The 22,503-nt window shown below is 43.8% G+C and overlaps 1 protein-coding gene across 1 annotated transcript in view; it reads left to right on the forward strand.

Moving 5' to 3' along the window:
* The window catches only part of VWA3B (von Willebrand factor A domain containing 3B), a 217,297-nt gene that overhangs the window by 67,074 nt on the left and 127,720 nt on the right, over positions 1 to 22,503 (forward strand). Inside the window, 1 exon segment of the mRNA XM_081254147.1 lies at positions 12,415 to 12,540. Within this exon segment, the coding sequence (XP_081110273.1) occupies positions 12,415 to 12,540 (126 nt within the window).

Genomic DNA, 22,503 nt, shown 5'->3' on the forward strand with positions numbered 1-22,503 from the left:
TAGCAAAAAGTAGTTATAGGCTGAGAACAATTTTGTCTTGTTTCTTGCTTCCTTGCAAAGACAGGAATAGATACATTGTGTACAATCATTTCTTTATTCTCTGCTTGCTTTGGATTCTTATATGTACTTGGAAGAATTTCCCCCCAGATTGAATTTTTTCCTGTTTGCTCATTTTCCCAGGACTGCTCTTTTTGGGTGATAGAAAGCTTTTCCAGTGTTTTGACACAGGCAATATGTGCTACTTAGGGTGGTACATTAAATAGTGCATTACATTAAAAATTTTTTTCTACATTACTTCCTAAGAGTTCATGGGCAGTTTTCTTTGGCTGTCAGGAATGTTTAGAGAGAGGACAGGAAGAGGACTAAGGTTCATGGCACCTACTGCGTCAGCCCCGCTGAGCACTTGTGCATATGGTGGTGCTGCCCACCTCAGGAATCAAGAGTAAATTGCCTCTCACCTCTGATTCTGTGCCGTCCAAAGACCTTCCCCTGGATTTCTGAGAACTCTTAGGGGAGCGGGGATACCCTTCTATTCTCCTTGCCCTCTGGGATCCTCTGTTTGCCTGGCGCTGTGTCTGGTTTTTCCATGCTAGTCTGGATGAAAATTCAGCTCCTCTCTTTATTCCCTCCCACCATCCTCCTCGCACACTCTTCATTAGGTGTGATTCTTTTAAAAATATATTTATTTATTTATTTGGCTGTGCCGAGTCTTAGTTGAGGCCTGCGGGATCTTTAGTTTTGGCATGCAGGATCTTTTTAGTCGTGGCATGTGGGAATCTTTCAGTTGCGGCATGCATGCAGGATTTAGTTCCATGACCAGGGATCGAACCCTGTCCCCTGCATTGGGAGTGTGGAGTCTTAACTGCTGGACCACCAGGGAAGTCCCCATTAGGTGATATTTTAATAGCTCCTGCTGAGCCACTGGAAGAGGAAAGAGTGACATACATCCTCCCTGGCTCCTCCCTTCTGTTTCTTCCTTTTGCCTCCTGAAGCTTCTCAACATTTCTTTTCAAGAGCAAAGCCTGCCACTGAGTCTCCCCTCCAATCCTGACGGCTGTGTGTTGTACTTGGGGTTCACTGAGCTTCTTGGACCTGCTGGTTTATAGTTTTCATCAAATTAGTAATACTTTCGCCATTATTTCTTGATCACAGGTCTACAGGTCAACTGCAGATTGATTAATTGAGGAGGGACGTGTCCTCCTTTAACTAGTGCTCTCCAGGATATATTTCTGTTGTGGCATTCAGCATGAGCAGTGAGCACAAGCGTCAAGCCAAGCCATGCAGCCCTACTTAAGGCCTCTGCTCATGTCACACCCACTAATATTCTGTTGGCCAGCGCAAATGACATGACCAAGTCCCACATCAAGCAGATGAGGACATCTACTTCACTCACACTGAGGTGGGCAGGGAAATGAATATTCGCTAAACAATAATGCAAGCTCTCACAATGTTTTATTCTTGCATGATTCTTCTTTTGGTTCTGGCAAACAGTGTTTGCTGGAAAGTTAATCAACTTTGGAGGCAGACCTGGATTCAAACCCTAGTTAGTTTTGCCACTAACTACTTGTGTGACTTTAGGTAAGTTACCTAACCTTTCTGAGCTATGTTCTCTTAGTTGTAAAAATGGGAAAAATCACATTTACCTCATATGATTGTTGGGGGAATTAAGGCATATAACACCCATGGTAATGTTTAATACAAAATTGACATTCAATTAATATTAGTTTCCTTTTAGGATTCCAAGTGGGCTTTTATTGTAGACATTGGCTCTAGAAAGTGAAATAATCCAACAGGATAGTGAGCATTTTCAGACTAGTTATGATGCTAACCAGTTTATTTGCATGCATAGTGATGGATGGGAATCGGAATTTGGACGTAGGAAGTGAATATTGTACTGATTAGCTGCGTCCCGATTGGAGGTGGATCCATTTCCAAGGTTTATATTAAGGGTAGGTGACCAGGACCTTTCTAGAGGAAATCAGGCGCACCTGTTCATCTACTAGCAGTGGTACATAGGATTATACTGTGGGGCCCTTTCTGGGCATGACTTTCCCCCATTTCCCTATTGTCACATTGGGTGCAGTGAGAGGTGTGAATGGTGCAGGAATATTTGTCAGTTGGACATGGTAATTTTCAGTTCTCAGAAGCTTTCATGATTGCATGGGATGGATTGTTCTGCATGGGAGCTGGGTTATTGCTGACTTGGGAAGGAACTTTAACTGCTGGTCCTTTCCAGGGACTGTATCTTTAAGGGGTACAGTCCTAATTCCATGGGAAGCTGCTCCTTAAGTTAGGAAAGCCTTGTGGGCCCAGAGTGAGGGGTCTACGTAGTGGTCTGGGGGCTCCCTCTCAGGAAGGAAAAAGGCTTCTGATCTCTAGGGTTCGGAGCAGACCTCATCTTTTACTTTGTTTTTTCTCTTCCTGTTTTGTCCTCAAATTTTTAATTGAACTGAAATAGTAAGTATGGACTGAGAAAATCACATTAGAGTAAAATTTTTCACTGAGGGCCTGGCATCAGCCTCAACAAAAGTCAATAATTTTGGCATTGATGTGGCTAGCTCGAAATCCGGACTCATCGGTGAAGCTGACAGTGCACCCATTTTCCATGCCAGGCTCTTCAGAATTAAGAATGCAAGGCATCCAGTGGTAGGATGAGCACCCAGGCTGATGGCTGTGGTTGGAGCTCTGAGCTCCCACTTCAAGCCAGAGCTGGTATCTCATACCAGAGCAGGAGGAAGGGGAGGGGAGGGGGAGGGAGGGGAAGGAAGAAGGAGAGGAAGATGCAGACACTTGAGGGGCAGTCTTAACTTTAGCGTGTTTCATATGTACAACCACAGCCCACAGCTCAGGACCCCCTCATGGCTCCAGATCAGGGTTAGGCAGCTCAACACCTTTCACTTCTAGCCCCATCTCCCGCCATCAGCCATCATTAGTAGATCTGTGATCGCCTCTTCCTTCTGATCCTGGACTCCCCTCGGCCAGCTCAGCCCAGCATGCTGGCCAGCCTCTGCTCCTTGAGCAGAAGCGGCAAATAGGTTCAGTGTGCTCATCACCATATTTTGCTCATGGGATAAGAGAAAGCCTGCAATGAATAAGTAAAAAGGAGTGAGTTTTGGAAAAGATGAAAACTCTAATTTGAAAAGATACATCTACTCCAATGTTCATAGCAGAACTATTTACAATAGGCAAGACATGGAAACAACCTAAATGTCCATTGACAGATGAATGGATAAAGAAGATGTGGTACATATATATGATGGAATATTACTCAGACATAAAAAGAATGAACTAATGCCATTTGCAGCAACATGGATGGACCTAGAGATTATCATACTAAGTGAAGTAAGTCAGAGAAAGACAAATATGATATCACTTATATGTGGAATCTAAAAAACGGATACAAATGAACCTATTTGCAGAACAGAAATAGACTCAAAAACATTGAAAACACACTTATGGTTACCAAGGGGGAAAGGGTCGGGGAGGGATCAATTAGGAATTTGGGATTAACAGATACACATGACTACATACAAAATAGATAAACAACAAGGACTTACTGTACAGCACAGGGAACTATATTCAATGCTTTGTAATAGCCTATAATAGAAAAGTATCTGAAAAAGCATATACACACACATATATGTATAGTATAACTGAGTCACTTTGCGGTACCCCTGACATTGTAAATCAACTATACTTCAATTTTTTTAAAATGGGGGAAAAAAGGAGTGAATTTCAGGTAATAGGAAAAGACAGTGTTTTTCTGAGAGAGTTTTTGTTTGTGTCCAGTACTTCTGGCAAAATGGTGTTAGAAAATCTGTTCTGCTCAACAGTATTATTCTGAAGTCCAGAAATGGTGTAGCTGTAAAAATTTGGCTGATTCTACCTTTGGAAACTGTAATTTTTTGTGTGTTGGTGGAGAAAAATGCATGAACGAAACTCAATATTACAAAACCAAAATTTATTTGTTTTAAGGTATGTTCAGGCTGACAGGCTGAAGGAGAAAAAACAACCAAGTCCTTATTCTTGGAAGACACTTGTGATCTTTAATTAGGTATTTAAAGTTTGCTGGCCCATCACTCAGGCTTGCCTTGGCTTCTTTGTTTGTAAGCTCTAATTTAATATAGAAGCACTGACTGGTGCCTGTTCATGGGCTACTGAGAGCAGTTCTCTCAGAGGTCTCCTTCCTGCTCCCTAGAACTCAGTTTAATTCAGTGGACGGAGCTGGAGCAGCTGCACTTCCAAAATTGCTGCCACATTCCTGTTTACAAGGCTGAGACTTTATCTCCGAAGTCCTGCTCCTTCTAATAATGGCTTGCCTTGGATTTCTTATTACTGCTGTGAGACAGTCCTCTTGTTAGCAAAGCATTTATGAAGCACCTTCTGTGTGCTTTAGTGTCTCGCTAGGGGTGAGGAGGAGTTTCAGAAGGAATAAAAGACAAGTTTCCTATTCACGGAACCCTAAACTCTTAGGATATCAATTATGCTTCTGCTTGATGATTTCAAAGTTGCTCCTTCACAAAAAGGAGGGGATATATGTATACGTATAGCTGATTCACTTTGCTGTACAGCAGAAACTAACACAACATTGTAAAGCAATTATACTCCAATAAAAATTAATTTAAAAAAATAATAAAAGTGGGGAAAAAAAGTTGCTCCTTCCCATCACAACTGCAGGATCTCAGTTTAGGATTTAAGAATTGCCCACCTACACTCAACCCTCTTGTTCCCTTAGTTCACACCTTCACCTAATGCGTAGGAAGGTATAGTTTTCCCCACCAGAGAGTAAGTCCCTTTAAGGGCAGGGACCCCCTGTATTTTTTTCCCCCATAGTGGGTTTAAATCCTGGGTTCCTTGTTTATTCTTAGCCTGTCACCAGGACCCCTGCACTGCTCACTGGAACCCTCTGTTGGCACCGGGCAGTGGTGGGCTCAGCTCAGTTCTTTAGTCACCAAGATAATCAATCCCTTAGAATCACACTGAAATAATCAAGTGGGTTCAGACATCCTGCATCACCTAACAAAACATTGAAGCATAGAGAAACCTCTGAAAAATCTTTTAAAAATTAAATTGAATTACTAGGAAAAAGAGCTAGTGTAGATTTCTGATTACATTTGAATACGCTTGTTCTGATTTCAAGGTGAGGGATCTCCTCCACATATATTATTTGAAAGTGGAGCATTGTGCTGAGCTCCGGGGTTACAATGATGAAAAAGGGGGTCCCTCTCTTCAAGAAGCTGATGTTCTGGAGCAGCCTGCAGGGTGTCAGGGATGTACCAAGGAGAGTAGTTACAAAAAGGGATAAACGTAGTCTGTCCTCAAAGTAATAACAGTTTGATAAGGGATGCAGTATGCCGATAGTAGAAGCTCAACACTGGAGAGCTCTCAGAGTTAGTAGAACCCATCGGGGCTGCCTGTGGGTGACTGCCAATCCCAGCACAGGCAGATTACAGCTAAGCAAGCAGGTGTGTGCTACAACTCAGCAGAGTGCAGCATTAGGTCCTGACCTTGGTGGTACAACTCACCAACCATCATCGTCTACAGATCAGAATTACAAACTGGGTGGTTTCCATACCAGGAAAAGATGAGCCTATAAGCCCCTTGAAGGAAACTAAAAGCAACCAGTACATAACAGATGAGGTTTGCTTACACAAATCCTGCATTGTGGTAATTTTTGAGGATATACAAGGACACTGCTCCACATGGAAAGAGTATGGGGAGGGGGAGTTGAGACAGACTTGAGGCTGAAGCCTGACTTCATCACTTATTAGTTGTGTGGCCTTGGGCAAGTTCCTTAACTTCTCTGAACCACAGTTTGCTCATCTGTTAAGTGGGAGTGATGAGCCCTACTTGGGTGATGGTTGTAAGAACAAATGAAGTAGTATGTTTAAGTGCCCAACACAGTGACTGGCACATAGTAGGTACAAAGTCAGTTCTACTTTCCCCCCTTCCTCCTTCTTTATGTATCAACAGGAAGCAGCCATTATGAAATACATCTAAAATAAATGACACTCTTAGAAATAGTAGAATATCATGAACCATATCAATGAGAGTGGCCTGGCACGGGTATCTGGAAGATGGTATGTCAAGGACTCTCTGACACCTTGAAGGTCAGACACAAAAAGAGCTCTGACCCTTCAGGAGCATTTCTTTAGGGCAGAAATAGGGACATCAGGGTATTAGAATACCATTCCCAGAAATCACCCAACTTTTTTTGTTTTTTCTCCAAGCATATGCTGGATAGAAATAATTTGCGTACATGTCTGACTTGCCTGAGAGACTAAAGCTTCGCAAACTTTTGTTGCAAGAGAATCACGGGGATGTTTATTTTTATTTATTTATTTATTTATTTATTTATTTATTTATGGCTGTGTTGGCTCTTCGTTTCTGTGTGAGGGCTTTCTCTAGTTGCGGCGAGTGGGGGCCACTCCTCATCGCGGTGCGCAGGCCTGTCACTATCGCGGCCTCTCGTTGCGGAGCACAGGCTCCAGACGCACAGGCTCCGTATTTGTGGCTCACGGGGCTAGTCGCTCCGCGGCATGTGGGATCTTCCCAGACCAGGGCTTGAACCCATGTCCCCTGCATCGGCAGGCAGACTCTCAACCACTGTGCCACCAGGGAAGCCCCACGGGGATGTTTGTAAGAGTACAATTTCCTGGATTCCCACCCTCAGAGTGAGTCTGGGGTGTGGCCTAGGAATCTGCATTTTGATAAGATGATTGGGGGTTCTGACACAAGTTCTGAGGACCACACTTTGGGAAGACCACCCTGGAGGGGGAGCCGCTTCAAAGCTCACACTGTTTCCTATTCACTGTGTATTTCCAGTGCCCAGATATCATGGGCGTTGATTGAGTTTTGTTGAAGAAATGAACGAATGACGATTCTCCGAGAAGATGTCCTGTTGTGAAAAGGATATTTTTAAATGATTGGCTTCCTGGTTTCTAGGTTAGTCTCTTGTGAATTTGAAGAAATAATGAGTCTCCTAAAACTTACTCATTCCTGAATGACCTGGCAGAGCTGGGAAGAGACCCCTCTAAGTGAGTGAGACCCAGTCCCCAGTAGCCTGTGTGACCTACCATCCCCCAAACGGGTTTCCATTGAGGGCAGGGGGCAGAGTAGATGCTAGTGTGGGATCGGTCCCGCAAAACAGCCGTCCTAGCCTTACTGTTTCTCTCTTGGTGCAGAGTTGGTTGATAGAAATCAGTGAGCAGCCCTGTGAGCATCTTACAATTCTTTTGGGGCACTGTAAGTCCCTGAGAACCAAAAGAAGCGCAGGCCTTTTATGTGATTAGAAGAGCTGAAAAACAAAAACTTTGATAAATTTGCTCTAAAGGAAACGCATAAAGTTCCTTCGAATTTACCATTTCATTAAACACTTACCTTTGAGTTGGTGTCTTCTGAATGGCATTAGCGATTCTAAATAGAATAGATTTATCCAACTAAACTTTATTCATGGGCATTTTGGGCATTTTCTCTTTAGATATTGCTTCTCTGTTCTTGTGCCTGTGTCTTTATCACCTGTTTGCTAGTAGCCCCCAGAGTCTGGGGTCATGCTTCTTACTGGGTTTTGTGGAACACTTGCTCTGTACCATGGGGAGAAGAGTTATGGTTTATATACAGGTTTTCTATGTGAATATTGGACAATTAGACTGCATTCCATTTGCATTTTACAGTGTTACACTTAGAAGAAAGAGGCCCCAGGAGATGGTACCATAGCCGCCTATTAAGAGTTGTCTATACTTGATATTTGAAACTGCTCTTAAGGCATCATGATGTTTGTGAAACACATATATTCATTGTCCCAAGAAAACGTTTGATATTTATCAAGATGGTGAAATGACTCTATTTGCTTTAAATTAATTAATGGTTAATTTCCATAGGGCGAGACTGAGCAAAATATCTTAATATGTAATTTAACACAAGGAACTGGGAATGCTTCCATTACAACAAAAACTACTGATTTCACCACTTTCAATCCCTTTATGGATGTAATATACACCCTTTACCAGATGCATATTATAATTTTAGGTCTCTGGGGATTTTAATTACCTCATTGTTCATTATTATTTTTAGATGTTATATCACTTTCTGAAAATAGAGGTGCTGTGTTTTCCTGAAAATACTGCCTTTTATAGTCATATTCAACTCTTTCAGATCCTCAAGACTGAGTAGGCATTTAGGGCTCAGGCAGTCAGCAGAGTCTCCACCCAGGGGGGCCAGTTCTTCCCCCAGGAGTCCTGGGCGACGGGGAAAGGGCCACAGCGGGACCCAGGGGATGGTCTGGGATTCACGGTTGCTGAGGGTGGTTTTAATTTAATTTAATATCCCTTCCCTTCCTGCCCCTGGTATTGCTAATATTTCAGATATGGGGGTGGGGGGGGTGGGGGCCTTGCCTTGCTGTGGCACGAGGACCTAAAAAGAAATGACTCACTGCTCTAGGGCATGTCACTGTTAATGTCTGGAACACCTAGGGTATAGCCATATGCTCAAATGATATAAGTCTGTTACCATTCAGAAGAGTTTCTTGCATTATTGGGGGTTGTCGGTTGTGAGAGCAATCCCTTGAGGAAGGAACGCATTAGGTGCTCCGTCATTGTTTCTTTATAATAAAGAGAAATGAAAAGAAGGAAGGATAGGAATCCTTCCTGGAAACACTGGATCCTGTGCTGAGTGCCGTGGAGGATACAAAGAGAGAAGAGACATTCTGCCCTTGCAAACATAAACCGTAATCCGACACAGCAGGCTGATACTGCAGGAAAGCTGTAGATCACAGCTCTCGGGCCCCAGGATGGCCCTGGACCCACCGCTGAGTAGTGAGCTATGTTGTAAGCAGCTGCTTACTAAAAATAAAGCCTCGTGTTTGTGAAGGACTGACTTAAATTAGCCTGAATTCAAGGTCTGGATGCACTAATTCACCATCTCCGGCTGATGCTTCTTTATGCTCTTTGGAATTGGAGGTTGGCCTGCCAGGCAGCCAGAAATTGCATATGGCGCCAGCCTCTTTAATTGCGTGTGGCCTGACAGTGTGTCCTGGCAGCAAAAGCACGGAGAGCAGTGGTTGTGGCTGGTTCATTTCATGGGAATTGAAAAGGAGCAAGAGGCAGATGGCTGTTCCCTGAGGTGACGGGGCAGAGCTTGATGGTGGAGGCAGGCTGCTGCCTTGAATGAAGGGTGGGGCTGGGTGAGTGCAGTGGAGGGCTCCGAGCCCCCTGATGGGGAGCACGAGGGAGTGCAGGGGCCCTGGAGGGCTGGGAGGACGGTGCTCCTACTGGGTTCATGGTGGCAGACTATTAGAGGGGGTGTCATGGCGGGGGCCTTGAACCCTGGATTTGAATGCCAGCTCAGGGGTTCACTGGCAGTGCCCACCCACCACACATACTAAGTGCTCAACAAATATTTGCCACGTGAATAGATGAATGACTTGGGCTCTGACAACTGGACTTTATCCTACAAGTGAGACAAGGAAGATTTAACAGGGAGGTGGTATTTGGTGGCAGGTGGGCTCTTCCCGACACATCAAAACGTATCTGACCTGGGTCTCCTTCATATGTTAAACAAGCCAGTCAGTACCAGGTGCTGACAACAAACAGCAGCTTGATGTGGCATCACCTCCAGCCAGTGTCAGCATTCTGTGAGCCTTCAGGTGGTTACCACAAGGCCTACGGGGGATGTCAGGGGTTGGGGTGGGAGGGGGCAGTTGGGGCTGGAGGACCTTTTAGGTCACCTGGGTGTCTGTTTGAGGAGCCATATCCTGTCTCTGTGCGCAGCAGGATCCGCTGTGGTTTCATCTCCTTTCTGGTTTGGCCTGGAGAACTTCAAACTCACAAAGCTCTCTGAATACTGAAATCTCCTGTGCCTTGTCCTCCACGCTCTTCCGTTTCCAGTGGGGCTGTCCCCCTTGGTTGCAGCTGTCTGATTTCCCAGCTAAGCTCCTTAGAAGTGACCCAGATAAAAATGGCAGCCCTTCCTGACTGCCTGTCGAATAACTTGAAATAAAACCTCTACCTTCTAAGTCAGGCTTTTTATTGCCTGTGGTTTTTCCTGTCTGCTAGCTGGTTTTGTTTCATTATGTTTTGTTTTTAAAGCAAACCAAGTGAAATGGGTAGTTTTGAGTTGTTTTGTTTTCTGATCACCAGCGTAGGAATCTGTAGCTGCCTGATTATAACGACTAAACCAGTGGAGTGAGAGTCTGATGACTGCTTGCTCAGGAGAGCACATCCCAGGTCACTGCTGCCCCGTAAACGCACTCTCCTGTCCTTGGATCAGCCAGCGGCAGCTGTGTTTCCTTGGAAGTTCTTCCTTTGAGGCTGAAGGAGTAGTCTGCTTCTTCTTAAGATGTTATTGACAAGCCTGGGGGAAATGGAAAGCCTTGACTCATTTGAAACTTTTAAAGAGAGGATTCTGCTACTTAACACCTCCAGGCTAAAGCAAGCAGCTGGAAGCCAGTTTTGCTTTCACAGGGTTAGAAAATCCTGGGGGCTCCAGGTTTGCAATGGGCAGCAGCCTGCGATATTTTTGGAGTTCCAGCGTGGAGCTGGGTACTCATCACGTTTCACTCCTCGGGCTATTGATGGCTGTGGAGCCCTGATGGCCATCCATCTCTGTCAGGGCTCGTCACTTGCTTCTTAATAAATATAGCTATTAATACTCTCTCACTTGATCTGGCCAACTTCAGGAGGGCCAGAGCTCTGGTTTCCCTTAATTCCGCCCCACCCTTCTGGACTACATTTTAAAAGTCAGAAACATCAACTCTGGTCTGCCCTGGTAGCTTAAGGTCAGTCTTTTGGCCCAGGGTGGACGAATCTCCTGGGGCGGCCCCTACACCTGATGGCTGTTCTCTTTCTCTGTGGTTGTGGGATCTCAGGCATCTGTGGACTGTTAAGTGGGATGCCATCAGCAGCTTGGGTAGGTACCTCTATAAACCAGCCGTCCCTTTTCCAGGACACCTAGTCAGGGTGGCTGAGTTGGTACAGTTACACCAACTTGGGTTTGACACCCTGCTCTGCCACTCTTGAGGGTATGACCTTGGACAACTAACTGGCTGCACCTCAGTTTACACAACTGTGAAATGGGGACAGGAATAGAATTTGCCTGGAGAATTGTCGTGAAGAGAGATGAGACAATGTTTCAAAAGGCCTAAGCACAATGCCAGGCACGTAGCAGGTACCCCAAAAAGGCATTTATCATTAGAGAATCGGGACTCAGCTTACTTAAGTAATAACAGCATCAGTGTTCTCTGAGCTGACTGTACACAGTCTGTGAAGTAGATTTCTTGTGCATGTTTGTTTTTAAATAAACTTTTATTGGAATGGAGTCTTTAGAGAATATGTCTGCTAAATTCTTGTCTGAGCAACCTTTTAGAAGCACCCCAGAGCACGGACTCCCCTGTAGCCCCCACGATGCTGTGAGTGGTGCCAGGCTGGCAGCTGGGCCCGCGGCTGCCACTGAAAATGGGTGAGTGGCATCTTCTAAGCACGGTTGCCTGTTGGAGTCACTGCTGGCCTCGTATGCACAGCAGGCTCTGGCGGAGAGAACTGTAGGTTCACATACAGTTGTAAGAAATAACAGAAATGCCCACGTGCTCTTTACTGGGTTTCCCCCATGGTAGCATCTTGCAAAACTATAGGACGGTATCACAACAAGGATATTGATAGCGATGCTCTCAGGACACCACCCCAGGTTCCCGCGTGTTGCGTTTTACAGTCATACCCACCCCCCTCCTGCTCCTACACCCTCCTTAACCTCTGGAAATTACTAATCTGTTAGAGCCAGGATCTTGGTGGAGGCAGAGTGTCCCAGCCTTGGACTTCTTACCCATGGGATGAACGTCTATTGACTGCAAAAGTGATATAACTACCTATATTAATTGAGCCATATCATTTAAAAAATGTCATACAGCCAAACCAAACCCTTAACTGAGACAGGAGAGGTCCAGAAAAGGAGGCCAAAGAGTTGTTACTACATTAGGGAAAAATAGAGTTGTGAAGGTGGTTTCAAAGAAGCAGGAACTCTCAGCTTCATCAAGAAAGGTGAGGGGTTGTTACTTTCATATACCATTGAGTTTCCCTTGCTCACAGTGATCACCCTGGCTTTTACTGGGTGCTTCTGAATATTTTTATTCTTTATCTTATTTGAGTATTATCAATAAATTCATCTTAAAATATCCTGGCTGCCACACGTATTTCCTTTATAAGGAGTTATGACCTCCCCAAGTCTGCATTGATGATTTCTTCAGATGACAGCATTGTCTTGGGGATTTCACTTCTGAATCTCAGAAAGACGTTAGTGGGGCAAATGGAAGATGATGTTCAGAAATGTTCTAGAAACTTGGCCAGGCCGTGCCAGGCTTGCTAGGACCACCAGAGCATTCTGGGGCCTTCCACAGCTGCCTGCTCACACGTGTTTCCCTTCCAGGAGCTGGGGTCAGAGAGGACGTGTTTCTCATCTGGAGGGAGATTCAGGAAGCCAGCAGCACGTTGGCCCAGATCCAGAGTCTGGTGGCTGAGCCTCCCAATACCGACGTGGCCACAACAGACCACGGTGGGTGCTGTTTACGGGCACGAGTATAAAAGTCATAACTGCTACTGGTTGGGGATGGGGGCTGTTTCCGTGTTCCTTACCAAGGAGAGCTCCTTAGCCCAGCTCCTGAGGGGACTCTCCAGAGCTCTGCTGTGCTCTGTGTGTGTGTGTGTGTGTATGTGTGTGCACATGTGTGTGTCTGTAGGTTGTCAAAGCAAAATCAGACTTCTATTCAAGGACTATTGCAAGAGGGGAAAAGAGACCTTAGTATGGAAGTGGGCTCAGTTATGAATAAACATGGACCAGTGGGGATTTACAGCCAAGGAGCAGGGTGGAGGGTTGGTGGGTGGAAAATTACCGAGAAGAAACATCAGGGTGAAAAGGGGATTTCTGGATAAACCTATCTGACAGGATTCTTGCTGAAGGCCGGGGTGACCAGACATCACCTGGGGGACAGGGGTAATGAGGAATTTGCTCAGGTATGGAGGGTGGGGGATCCTGGTAAACTGTCTTCTCAGGAGTTTTGCTAAAATTAGGCTATGCAAAGACAAACACGGAAGTCCATAGGTCAAGATCCAGTTGAAAAGAGGATTCAGAGGAGCCTGAGTTTGGAGTGAGAAATCTGGTTGTAAATCCCAGCTCCATCACTAGATTAACCTGAGTCAATCTCTTTGAGCCTTAATTTATTCTCCTGTTAAATAATTGATAACATCAGTCTTAAGAGATTATTGTAAAAATTAAGTAAAAGAATGCATGCTTTGCACCAAACAGGTACTTGGTAAATGTTAGCTCGATCTTTTCTCTTTCACAGTTAGGGCGGTGAGGATACTGATTCTTCTTCCTGAGCTCTTGAGGTAGTAAAGGATTTTCCTCTGTAGGGGACTGGTTTCATTTAGGGCACGGCTGGTAAAAGCAGTAGCTAACAAAGCACATAACCTTACATGTCAGGCACTGTTCTAAGCACTTCACGAGTATTAGCTTTCATCGTTACCACAATCTTATAAGATAGCTGCTACTTTTATCTGCATTTAAGGTTAAGTAACTTGCCCAAGGCCAAGCTAGAAGTAACGAAGCCAGGATTCAAAACCTAGTTCCTTAGTAAAAATACTGATGTCTGGCTCCCACCCCAGACATTCTGATTTAATCCATGAAGGATGCAATCTGGACATTGGGAGTTTTGAGAGTTCCCCAGGCAATCCTAATGTGCAGCAAAGTTTGGAAGCCCCTGCCATGCTGTATTGCCTCCTGGTACCCTGCCTGTGTTACAGAGGCATCAGTGGGGGAGGAGAGCAAGAAGGCCAGGCTGGCTGGGGTCAGGGATGCAGTTGAAGAGGAGAAGCGGGGAAGGGGACATGAATAGAGGGAGGAGGAGATAGAAGGCATGGGTGAGCTTGCCCTGTGCGACTTAATAAATTCCTGGCAACAGTGACGTTTTCCTGTGAGTGGGTGTCCTGACTTGGGTCTGGGGCAGCAGCAGCTGCAGTTGCGTCCCCAGGACCAGCTGTGTGGGGTTTCCAAGGAGGGGCCCAATCAGGCTTGTCTGGAGGGGCTGCTCACTTGTGGTGACACCCGTCCCCCCTCAGCGTGAGCGTAGAGTCAAGGACTCAGAGAGTCCTCCGTCATCCTGAGAGAATGAAAATGAAACAGGGGACCTGGGATAAGGCAAACATTCATGCCAGACAAATACTCGCTGCGAAGGTGTTTGTTTGGGGGAGTGCTATGGACTGAACTCTGTTCCCCTAAATTCAGACATTGAAGCCCTAACCCCAGTGTGTCTATATTTGGAGAAAGGGCCTTTAAGGAGGTAAAGTTACATGAGATCATAAGGGTGGGACCCTAATCTAATAGAACTGGTGTCCTAATAAGAAGAGAAAGAGACACTGGAGACCTCTCTCTCTTCACACATCACTTGAGGACACAGCCAGAAGGTTGCCATTTACAAGCCAAGAAGAGATGCTTCACCAGAAACCATACCTGCAGGCACCTTGATCTTGGACTTCCAGGCTTCACAACTTCTGTTGTTTAAGCCACCCGGTCTTTAGTATTTTGTTATGGCATATTGAGCAGACTGACAGAAGGAATATTGAAGCTTGGGGTAATCTTGAGGGTTAACGGAAGGTTTTTAGATGTTGTTTCTAAAGGAAACAGAAGAGCTCTTGGCCTCCGTAATCTTTAGAAGGATAGCTTGTCATCCCTTTGTTTCAATCTAATACACACACAGAACTAAAAACCAAAATAACTCCAAGCATAAACTTTCAAAACATGCTTTTTTTTTTTTTTTGGCTGCATTGGGTCTTAGTTGTGGCGCACAGGCTCTCTCGTTGAGGTGCACGAGCTCGGTGGTTGTGGCATGCGGGCTTAGCTGCCCCGCAGCATGTGGGAACCTAATACCCCGACCAGGGATTGAACCCGTGTTGCCTGCATTAGAAGGCGGATTCTTTACCATTGGACGACCAGGGAAGTCCCAAAAGATGCTTTAAATGTACCGTTTCTATTTTTTTTTAATTAATTAATTTAATTTTATTTTTATTTTTGGCTGCGTTGGGTCTTTGTTGCTGTGCACTGGCTTTCTCTAGTTGCAGCGAGCGGAGGCTACTCGTTGTTGCAGTGCATGGGCTTTTCATTGTGGTGGCTTCTCTCATTGTAGAGCATGGGCTCTAGGCGCGCAGGCTTCAGTAGTTGTGGCACGTGGGCTCAGTACTTGTAGCTTGTGGGCTCTAGAGCTCAGGCTCAGTAGCTGTGGCGCACGGGCTTAGTTGCTCGGCAGCATGTGGGATCTTCCCAGACCAGGGCTCGAACCCGTGTCCCCTGAACTGGCGGGCGGATTCTTAACCACTGCGCCACCAGGGAAGTCCCTACCATTTCTATTTAAAAAGGAAAATTTGGTCAGGACCTTTCCACTGTTGGATACCAAAAGAGGCTTTTGTAACCTTGCTTTGGCCCCAAAGGCCACATGTAGCGTCTGACTTGCTCCCGTTGCCGCCCACAGCCCAATGTTATTGAAGCAAAGGCTGTGTCAGCCCAAGACCCTGCATCTGCTTTGTGTGAGGGCAGCAGCCATTTTCCATTTTTGCCTGCCCAAAGCCTGCAGGCCAGAGGAGATATGGTAGCCATCTGGAGAGGGGAAGGGTAGGATGGAGGAGGTCAGGTGAGCTGTCATTACACGTGGAACCTTCATGTGAATTAGACAAAGTCTTCCTTCCTGGACATAGCGGCCCCCGCCTGCCCCCTCGGCTGGGTGCACTGGTTCAGGGACCAACTGGCACCTATAGGACCAGGACCAGGAGGGCAGTTCCTGGCAGGGATGACTCATCAGCCTGATACCTGGAATAAGAAGATGCGGAGGCCACACAATCTGGCCGTTCGTAATTTTGACCTCTTTTAATTACTAAGAGCAGTGCATGAGAATTCCCTCAGGGAAAAAAAAAAACTGACAAAAATATATGAAACATTGGTTTTTAAAGGTGCTTGACACTAAGCAACAAAGGCCAGTGGTCTCTGAGATACAGGAAAATCCAAGGTAAACTCTGATTGTCCCACCTTAATGCTTAGTGCTTTGAGAGAGGAAGAGAGGAAGTTTGCTGTACTCTACCTGGGATCCTTCTCCCTACACCAGGCCATGGTGTAGGGAGAAGGATCCCAGGTAGAGCACAGCAAACTTCCAGGTTTGAGAGATAGAGTTAGGAGTCCAGGGAGATCAAGATATCAAGATTTCACGGGACAAAGTACCAGAGAGGAGAGAGGTGCACAGAGAGAGAACTCTGGAAATCTGCAAAGAGCCCCTCTTGTGATTGCTGCTCAATATTGATCATTCTATGAGGAAATTACCTGAGGCTGGGGAAGATCCATTGGAAAGAATTAGAAAGAAAGGGTTTAGAGGTCACACAGGGCTAGGAACAGTGCCTGTTCTTACCAGCCTGATTGGAAAAATTTATGTCACAGAGCACTGGGTAGACTACTTGGGAAGGTCTTGCCTCAGTAATGGGGACTGACTAGCCTTAAACTGAGCTCTGGGCCCTTCTAAGAAATCATCAAAGCAAGACATGAAAGTGGAGAGTTCTTTATGGGTAACTTAACTGCATCTCAGAACAAAGCTCAAGAAGATTTATAAGAATATAAAATCATCTAGTACCCAACAAGGTAAAATTCACAACAATTGGTATCCAATCAAAGTTTACTAGGCACGAAAAGAAGAAAACTGACACAGATGTTAGAATTGGCAGAAAAAGACATTCAAACAGTTACAACTGTATTCCATATGTTCAAAAAGTTAAGTGGAGACAGGGAAGTATTTTTAAAAAATACATGTTGAACTTTTAGAGATGAAAATTTTTAGGGAAGAAAATATCTTACTTGAAAACATGCTGAATGGGATCAATGGCAGATTAGACATTGCAGGGAAAAAGATTAGTGATCTTGAAGGCATAGCAATAGAAACTGTCCAAAATGAGACATACGGAGCAAAAAACCCAATAATAAATAACAGATAAAAACAAATAACAAAAGAGCGTCAGTGAACTGTAGGACAACTTCAAGTACACAAATATACATCTAGATGGAATTCCGGAGGACAGGGGAGGAGGGAGAATAGAAATATATTTGGAGAAATAAAGATTGAAAATTTTCCGAATTTGATGAAAATTATAACTTAGAGATCCAAGAAATTTGATGAATGCCAAGTACAAGAAGATGAGGGGAACTGTACCAAAGGAGAACACAATCAATTTGCTTGAAACCACTAATGAAGAGAAAATGTTAAAAGCAAGCAGAGCAAAAAAGACATTTTCTGTAAAAGGAACAGAGGGAAGCATGACAGCAGATTTCTTGCTGCAAGTGAAAAGACAGTGGAGTAACATCTTATTTGTTTCATTCAGTACCTTAAATTCTCAATCTAGAATTCTATATTTTGTGAAAATATCTTTCAAAAACAAAGGCAAAAATAAAGGCATTTTCACATGTACAACAGCTGAAAGAGTTCATTATCAGCTCATCTGCACTGCAGGAAAAGTTAGAGGGGATCCTCCAGGCAGAAGGAGCATGTGATACTTTTATATGGAAAGAAATGAATGGTGATACGGTTCTACACAAAGGAACTAAGGACACTGGAAATAACTGCATACTTGGTTGGTTCAGAATATCAAACTCAATGTCAAAAGACAAGGAAAAGGCAAAAGGTCCATTCAGGCTCCGTAGGAAGTTCCGTCAAGGAGCTCTATGGGAGTTTTGAGCTTTTTTTTTAACAAGCGGAGAAAGAGATAATGCTCATTTTTATTGGCATTGTATTAGATAACTGGCCGGATTTCCCTGTAGTCATTGGTGATGGTGAAGTACACAGGTTTGGAGCTACAAAGGCAGTAATCTTGTCTCTGCTCACCCCTGTGTGACCCTGGGCAAGACATTTATCATCTGTGCCTCGGTTTCCTTATTTGCAAAAGTGGGATGACGATAATACCTACCCAGTGTGCTGTTGTGAGAATTAAATGAGAAAATATATGTAAAACACTTACAACTGTGCTGACACTTAGAATGTAACGATAGCATTAAAAAAGTTTGATCCATTTATTTATTCTTTTGTTTATTGAATACTCACTATACGTAGCTCTGTGCCAGACAGTGAGTATAATGACGAAAAACAGACATGGAATGGCCCCTAATAAAGCAGGATCTTGTACCATTTCTTGTTCAGAAAGGGTAGAAAATCAGAAGCACATGGAAGTATAATTCCCACCTGGGGTAGTATGACTAAGGAAAGGGGTGAGCTCCTGAGGTTTTTGGGGTAAAGGAAAGCCTCGCTGAGGAAATGACCCTGGAGCTGATATCTGAGGGTTGAGGGGGTGAGTTAATGAGATGAAGGGTGGGAGTAAGGGAAGAATTTATGCTAGGCAGCAGAATAGCACATGCAAAGGTCCTGAGGCAGGAAGGAGCATGGCACTTTAGTTGAGCTGGAAAAGATGAGTGTGGCCAGAGCTCAGAATTCAAGTTAGCAATTGGCCTGTGATGAGTCTGGAAAAATACATAAGGACCAGACCATGCTGGGTCTGGAGTCCATGGCATGAGAAGTCAGTTCTTAATTTCAGACCAATGGGAACCCAGTGGAAGCTTTTAAGCAAGGGAATGATAAGATCAGATTTGCATTTAGAAAAAAAACCACTTTGACTATTGTGTGGGAAAAGATTGGAGGGGAGGGACCAAGTGAGGATGAGGGAAGAGAGTTAGGATGTTAGTATAGACAAGAAATGAAAGAATATTGGACTAGGGTGATAGTATGTGAAGATGATGCTAAGCGGGCAGATCTGAGGGAGAATTCAGATATTGAACCTGGCAGGACTTAGGGTTAAAAAAGATATAGGTGTCAAAGCTAAGCTCCTAGATGAATATTGATGAAGCTGATTAATAAGCAGCAAGTGAGAGTGCTAGAAAGGGCCAGTATTTTGTTTAACTCAAGCATACATTTTCTCATGGGTAGTGAGCTCTGTATTTTCTAGACAAAAAAGACAAACATAAAAACATCTGCATAAGAGTAGCATGTAATGCTTCCACAAATCAGTGTTAAGGCTCTCACTGAAAAAATCCCCCCAAAATGTGGAAGAAGAATTATTTCATTAGGATTCTGTAGATGTGGTGCATTTAATTCAGGAAGGTTATTGGAATGTAATACAAGATATGATGAAATGTCAAAGCTAGAATCATGTTGTTAGAAAGTGACTGTGTTAAATGAAAATAAAAATTCAACTTATCAAGATTTGTGGGATGCAGCAAAAGCAGTGCTTAGAGGGAAATTTATAGCATTGAATGCAATTAAATTAAAAGAGAAGACAGATCCAAAGTCAATAAGCTTCCACCTTAGGAAACTAGAAAAAGAGGAGCAAATTAAAGGCAAAGTACACAGAAGAAAATAATGATTAAAAATTGGATCAGAGGGCTTCCCTGGTGGCGCCGTGGTTGAGAGTCTGCCTGCCGATGCAGGGGACGTGGGTTCATGCCCCGGTCCGGGAAGATCCCACATGCCGTGGAGCGGCTGGGCCCGTGAGCCATGGCCGCTGAGCCTGCGCATCTGGAGCCTGTGCTCCGCAATGGGAGAGGCCACAACAGTGAGAGGCCTGCAACCCCCCCCCCAAAAAAAAATTGGAGCAGATATTAATGAAGTTGAAAACAAAATCTGTAAAGAAAATCAACAAAATCAAAAGCTGGTTCTGGTTCTTTGAAAAGTCCATAAAATCAATAAGCTTCTAGTCAGGCTAGCTAAGAATGAAAGAGAAAACACAAATTACAAATATCAGAGATGAAAGAGAAAACATCACTAGGGATCCCATATTAAGAGGATAATAAAGGAATATTATGAACAACTCTGTGCCTACAAAATTGATAACCTGGATGAAATGGACCAATTCCTTGAAAGGCACAATCTGTCAAATCTCCCACAAGAAGAAACAAACAATCTTAATAGGCCTATATCTGTTAAAGAAATTGAATCAATAACAAACAACTGTCCACAACAGAAAGCACCAGGCCCTAAAAGTGACTCCTGAAAGCATCAAGAGACAAGTGACTCATCACATGCAAGTGATCCTCAGTACAATTAACAACTGATTTCTCATCAGACACCATAGAGGTCAGAGGCAGTGGGATGAAATATTCAAAGTGGTGAAAGAAAAAGTCTGTCAATCAAGGATACTATATCTGGGAAAATTATCCATCAAAAGGAGGAGAAATGAACACATTCAAGATAAACAAAAACTGAGAGATTTCATTGCTAGAAAACTTGCCCTATAAAAAATAATGAAGGGCTTCCCTGGTGGCGCAGTGGTTGAGAGTCCGCCTGCTGATGCAGGGGACACGGGTTCGTGCCCCGGTCTGGGAAGATCCCACATGCTGCGGAGCAGCTGGGCCCGTGAGCCATGGCCGCTGAGCCTGTGCGTCCAGAGCCTGTGCTCCGCAATGGGAGAGGCCACAACAGTGAGAGGCCCGCGTAAAGCAAAAAAAAAAAAAAAAAAAAAAATAATGAAGAAAGTCTTTAAGGATGAGATGAAAGGGTATTAGAGAGTAACTTGAATCCACATTATAAAGATAACTACATGGATAAATATAAAAGACAGTATAAATGTAGCTTTTGTTTGAACTTATTCTCCTATTTGATTTAAAAGACAACTGCACATAGCAATAATTATAAATATGTGTTGATGGACACATAATGTATAAAGATATAATTTATATGAGAATAACAGCACAAGGAGTGGGGAGAGAATGGAACTATATAGGTGCAAAGCTTTTGTGTACCTATTGAGATTAATTTGGCATTTATCCAAACTAGATTGTGGTAAGTTAAGATATTAAGTGTAGTCCTGAGGGCAGCCACTAAAAATATAACTCAAAAAAATTTAGTAAAAGAAATGCTGGGGCTTCCCTGGTGGCGCAGTGATTGAGGGTCCGCCTGCCGATGCAGGGGACACGGGTTCGTGCCCCGGTCCGGGAAAATCCCACATGCCATGGGGCGGCTGGGCCCGTGAGCCATGGCTGCTGAGCCTGTGCGTCTGGAGCCTGTGCTCCGCAATGGGAGAGGCCACAACAGTGAGAGGCCCGCATACTGCCAAAAAAAAAAACATGTTCCAACCGTATGCTGTCTACAAAATACACACTTTAGATTGAAAGACACAAATAGGATGAAAGTCAAGGATGGAAAAAGACATACAAATAGTAACAATCAAAGAGCTGGAGTGGCTATGCTAATTTTGGACAAAATAGATTATAAAACAAAAAATTTTTACAAAGAAACATCTGATAATGATAGAAGGGTCAACTTACCAAGAAGGTATTATAATTGTAAACATATATGCACCTAACAGCAGATCTTTAAGCAAAAACTGGCAAATTGAAAGGAGAAATAGTTCAACAAAAATAGTTGAAAACTTCAATATCCTACTTTCAATAATGAATGGAGGGACTTCCCCGGTGGTCCAGTGGTTAAGGCTCCGTGCTTCCATTGCAGGGGGCACGGGTTCGATCCCTGGTCAGGGGACTAAGATCCCACATGTCGCAAGGTGGCAAAAAAAAAAAAAAAAAAAATGAATGGAATAACCAGGCAGAAGATCAATAGAAAACTTTAACAACACAATAAATCAACTAGACTTAATAGGTATCTATAGATATCTGTTCCACGCAACAGCAGTATAATACACATTTTTCTCAAATGCACCCAGCTTATTCTCCAGAAGAGACCATATGTTGGACCATAAAATAAGTCTCGATAAATTTAAAAGGATTAAAATAATACAAAACATGTGCTCTGTTGATGTAAGATCAAAAAAGTGGCAACTATTTTAATTTCCCAAGGGAAGCAGATTCAGATCTCTTGTCTTGGTTTAATTTTAGTATTCCCACTCTAAGAATTGCCATTCTCACTACCGCAAGAATTTCAGGTTCTTAACCTTAAATTCCCAAACTCCATTAATCCTTTTCTCATTTCTTAATCTTGATTTTTCCACTTGGTACCAAACATCTTGAATGGGTCTGTGTTTCTCTTGCCGTGTCATGCTATCTTTTAAAGAAATAGTTGCCTTTGGTATAATTTATTGCCTATGTCACTGATCCTCAGCTATTTTGAATTTATTTTCAATGTCATTTTAGACATAGACACATGAAATGTGTGGCTTTCGAAATTCTTCTCTTGGAGTCTGTGCTCTACTGGGGGGTTCTTCCTCGCCTTCATGCAGGTTTGTCATGTGCTATTGCTCCTTATCTCTCAGTGTCTAGTTGCAGGTATCATCAGAAAGGAAACATTCTTCCTGCAGCTACCTCATCCACAGACTACTTGTAATTTTTTTTAAGCTTCCTTCTTTCAGAATCACGAGGCAGAAGAAAAAAAAATTAGAAAACAGAACGATACCTTTGAGAGGCATTAGCTCCTCTCCCACATCCTATCCATTATCCGTGCTTTATGTTCTTTATTTTTGCATCTGCTTCTTTTTTGCCTCTTTGTTCATTTAA

The sequence above is a fragment of the Mesoplodon bidens genome (assembly GCF_964165515.1).
Source record: "Mesoplodon bidens genome assembly, chromosome: 14".
Taxonomy (NCBI): domain Eukaryota; kingdom Metazoa; phylum Chordata; class Mammalia; order Artiodactyla; family Ziphiidae; genus Mesoplodon; species Mesoplodon bidens.